The following is a 3,756-nucleotide window of genomic DNA, read 5'->3' on the forward strand; positions in this document are numbered from 1 at the left end:
ATGCACATGATCAAATGTTCTCACCGGAATAGTCATCGGAAGTGGCTTAAATGCACATTTTTATATATAGTATAGATTTATATAAATAGATCTAACTAAAAAGGTGTAATTAGCACAAATTTTAAACCACTGTGTTTTTCAGACTTTTCCTTTTTATTTACCCTATTTATCGTTCTTATTTTTAACTTTTTACGCATCGGCTGGAAAGGGTTAGTTATACTCTGATCTCTGTGCAGCGTGCACCCAATCTCTCTACTGCCCCCTTCTACCACGTGGGTGTCATTTTCTAGTGGTCACGTTGGCGCTATTTTCAACCCACACCTGGCTGTCTGCAGGATTATTTTCTTCACTTAATAATTTTTTAATATGTTAATCATTTTACTTCAAAGCTAAACATGCCTCAACTCGTACCTGAACTGTATTGCAATAGAATCAGCTAAATTGGTTGGCTTCTTTTGCCTTACCGAGAGAGTTTGGTATAATTTACATCGCACACAAAACGTCAGTGACTCCTATTTCTGAAGAAGCCTTACATGGCGGTCGCCGGCGCCGTAGATGTTTCAAGCAGAACATCACCGATCAACAACCGATTTCAAGAACTAAAAGCGTTCGACGAGTCGAGAGCCGGTGTGAAAGGCATCGTCGATGCCGGAATCAAAAAGATCCCGGGAATGTTCGTCCGCCCCTCAGATGAACTCGCCGGAGACTATCCCAATTCAGATACCCAATTCAAAATTCCGGTGATAGACCTCGGAGCTTCCGTCGAAAAGCGGGCCGCTATTGTGGCGGGAGTCCGGCGGGCCTCCGAGACGGTGGGGTTCTTCCAGGTGGTGAATCATGGGATAAGCGCGAGTGTGTTGGATGAGATGGTACTGGCGGCGCGTGAGTTCCACGAGCTTCCCAGGGAGGTGAAGATGGAGTTCTACGCGCGGGGGAACAGCAGGAGTGTGCAGTTTGGGAGTAACTTTGATTTGTATCAGTCTCGGTCTGCTAATTGGAGGGACACTTTGTTCTGTGTTATGGGTCCTGACCCTCTTGACCCACTAGACTTGCATCAGGCTTGCAGGTATGCGTGTGTGTGTATATATATGTAGTCACCCATATATACATACATAAAGATTGGAGATTCATATAGATCATAAATGTTATTATTCAGGAACATTCTCTCATCCCATGGATGAATTGGTTGTTTAATTAGTTGTTGGACTTGTTTCCCAGTTTGCTAAAAGTGGTTGAATTGGATTAATTACAAATGAAAACTTTCTATAGTTCAACATTATAATTGATGGGGATTCTATATATGTTATTCTGAATTAGTGGGTATAATTAGAAGATATATAGATGATAATACACTTTGTACTCTGTAATGCTAAATTCTGAAATTGTTTATTGGAACTGATGAGTTATGTAGAACTACAAAAAAGAAAAAAGAATGTGGTTAGATAAAGAATGGAAACTATGGTTCAGCTGATTGATTTCTCTTTATAAAGTTAGAGACGGTTTGAATTGATTGGTCCCCGGTAGTTCCTATGGGGTCCGGTGAAGTCCCAGATTTGATTTTAAGCTTCTTAGGGCTGAAATCAACCATTAGAAGATGTATTCTTTGGGATTGAAACTATAGTCATGTGTGCTTCATATGTGGTATGTTCAATATGTAGAGATGCAACATTGGAGTACTCAAAGCAAGTTAAGAGATTAGGGACTACTTTGTTTGGTTTACTGTCGGAGGCACTTGGGCTCAAACCCGGCCACCTTGTTAGCATGGATTGCGCAAAGGGGCATACAATTCTGAGTCACTATTACCCGGCGTGCCCTGAGCCGGAGCTGACTCTAGGCACTAGCAAACACTCTGATCCTGATTTTCTCACCATACTGCTTCAAGACCATATCGGAGGGCTCCAAGTTCTTCATCAAAACCATTGGGTCAATGTTCCTCCTGTTTCAGGAGCTTTAGTGGTTAACATTGGAGATCTTTTACAGGTATGTCTTGTTATATTCATACAAATTTTTTGTAGCTTGAATTTTAGTATGTCCATCTGGACCATCTTCCTGTTTATTCGACCTTTGCAACCGTCTGTCTATCAATTTCAATTAAATTCATAACACATGATTACTTTACAACATTTTGATTGTGAATGTCATACATTCTAGTAATGCTTCTCCTAATACATGTTCAAATGGCAATCTAATCCCACATTGCCTGGGGGAAGAGGTTTTTGGCACTTATATATGTGGTTGAGAATGTAGATTGTAGACGTGTTTTGAAAACATTGAGCATAGAGAATGTTCAAAGCGGACAATATCTACACAGAGGGGTGGGCCATGATGAAATGCCACTATGCCTTTGCAATAAATTAACTTGTTATGTAAAAAGGAAAAAGGAAAAATAATTCTTAAGCCAAGTTAGCACTACCCCTTGTGACATCGTCAACATATACCAACTTAGCTTATACGGCATTGTTCAACGAAAAATGCTTCTTTGAGTGTAGCATTTTGATAGAATGAACTTTGCCTCAAGTTTTCATGGGGCCGACTGTTATCACAACCGCTGGATTTATCATGTATGAAAGTTTTTATAGTTGGGGGATTACTCTGCGGTGATTTAGTTATTCTTCCACAAAATTGTTCTTGCTTCAAATTGGAAATTAGGCATTTTTTTGTCCACCTCTGTTCAAACTCCAAAGAATGCCTCAAACCCATAATATACAAAGCTTTTCTTAATGTGTCGTTGTCGCCTTTCACTATTTTCACATTTGATATCTTGCAATTTCCAATTTCTAAGATGGAGATGATCATCAAATAAAGTTTCATACTTGAAAGTGAGTCCAGGCATATAAGTTGAGCAGAAGGATCGTTTTTCTCACCAAAGCCTTTTCTATTCTGCTTGTAATTTCTACTATTCTGATATTTTTTACTGGTGTCAGAGGCACATTGTCAGCAAAAAAGATTGTGATGTGCTAGTAATTTTTGGGAAGTCTTTAATCGTGTTCTGAGTTTTCTTATGTTTGTTCTCAGCTAATCTCTAATGACAAATTCAAAAGCGTAGAGCACCGAGTGTTGGCGAACCATTTCGGTCCGAGAATATCCGTGGCATGCTTTTTCACTCCTCACCTTTATCCATCAACAAAGATATATGGCCCTATCAAGGACTTGTTATCAGAAGATAATCCTCCTATATACAGAGAAACCACAGTGAAAGACTTCATTACCTACTACGATTCGAAAGGACTTGATGGGAATTCTGCTCTAACACATTTCAAGTTATGAAGGGAGCCAGGCAAGTATGTTCATTATAGCTTCGGAATGTTATATGGCTGGAACCCTAGTTAGATGTTCAAGTTGTAGGCATTTACATAATTTTACTAGTCCTTTTTTTTTATATAGAAATATTATTTGGGTAATACTAGAAGTGCCCACTTTAATTTCTTCTTCTTGTAGAATTTTTATACAGATGTTTTCTCATTTGTTGTTTTAATAAATTTTATTTGTACCAAATGTCTTGGTTCATTTGAATCTCTGGTCAAACTTTGTAACAACAAATATGGTTCTTAAAAGGGTTACAGTATCTTTTAGTGTGTAATGCCACTGAAAATGCAACAAACTTGTTCAAAATGCTAAATCACATGACATTATAGAATGTCATGGGAGAAAACCCCGCCCTCTTATTTTAAAAAGAAAAAGAAAAGAAAAGAAAAGAGTAGAAAAATGAGAAAACTTAACATGTCATGTGCAAAAATAACTGTTTGAGGTAGATGC

The 3,756-nt window shown here is 38.4% G+C and overlaps 1 protein-coding gene across 1 annotated transcript; it reads left to right on the forward strand.

Annotated features, from left to right (window-relative positions):
• Window positions 1-362: 362 nt before the first annotated feature.
• On the forward strand, window positions 363-3,495 carry LOC132297192 (1-aminocyclopropane-1-carboxylate oxidase homolog 1-like). Its single transcript, XM_059794900.1, has 3 exons — window positions 363-1,066; window positions 1,659-1,980; window positions 3,016-3,495. Exons 1-3 carry the CDS (start codon window positions 534-536, stop codon window positions 3,265-3,267), a joined length of 1,107 nt encoding a protein of 368 aa, XP_059650883.1. The 5' UTR covers window positions 363-533; the 3' UTR covers window positions 3,268-3,495.
• The last annotated feature ends 261 nt before the right edge of the window (window positions 3,496-3,756 follow it).

The sequence above is a fragment of the Cornus florida genome, unplaced genomic scaffold (genome assembly GCF_030987335.1).
Source record: "Cornus florida cultivar Cherokee Brave unplaced genomic scaffold, ASM3098733v1 CherokeeBrave_3.0.0_Hap2_Chr01, whole genome shotgun sequence".
NCBI lineage: Eukaryota > Viridiplantae > Streptophyta > Magnoliopsida > Cornales > Cornaceae > Cornus > Cornus florida.

What these genes read in the sequence shown, in the direction of transcription:
- LOC132297192 (XM_059794900.1), top strand. Translation starts at nt 534, where the DNA reads ATGGCGGTCGCCGGCGCCGTAGATGTTTCAAGCAGAACATCACCGATC. An exon ending in GACTTGCATCAGGCTTGCAG is followed by an intron (nt 1,067 to 1,658) that starts GTATGCGTGTGT and finishes TTCAATATGTAG; the next exon opens with AGATGCAACATTGGAGTACT. An exon ending in ACATTGGAGATCTTTTACAG is followed by an intron (nt 1,981 to 3,015) that starts GTATGTCTTGTT and finishes GTTTGTTCTCAG; the next exon opens with CTAATCTCTAATGACAAATT.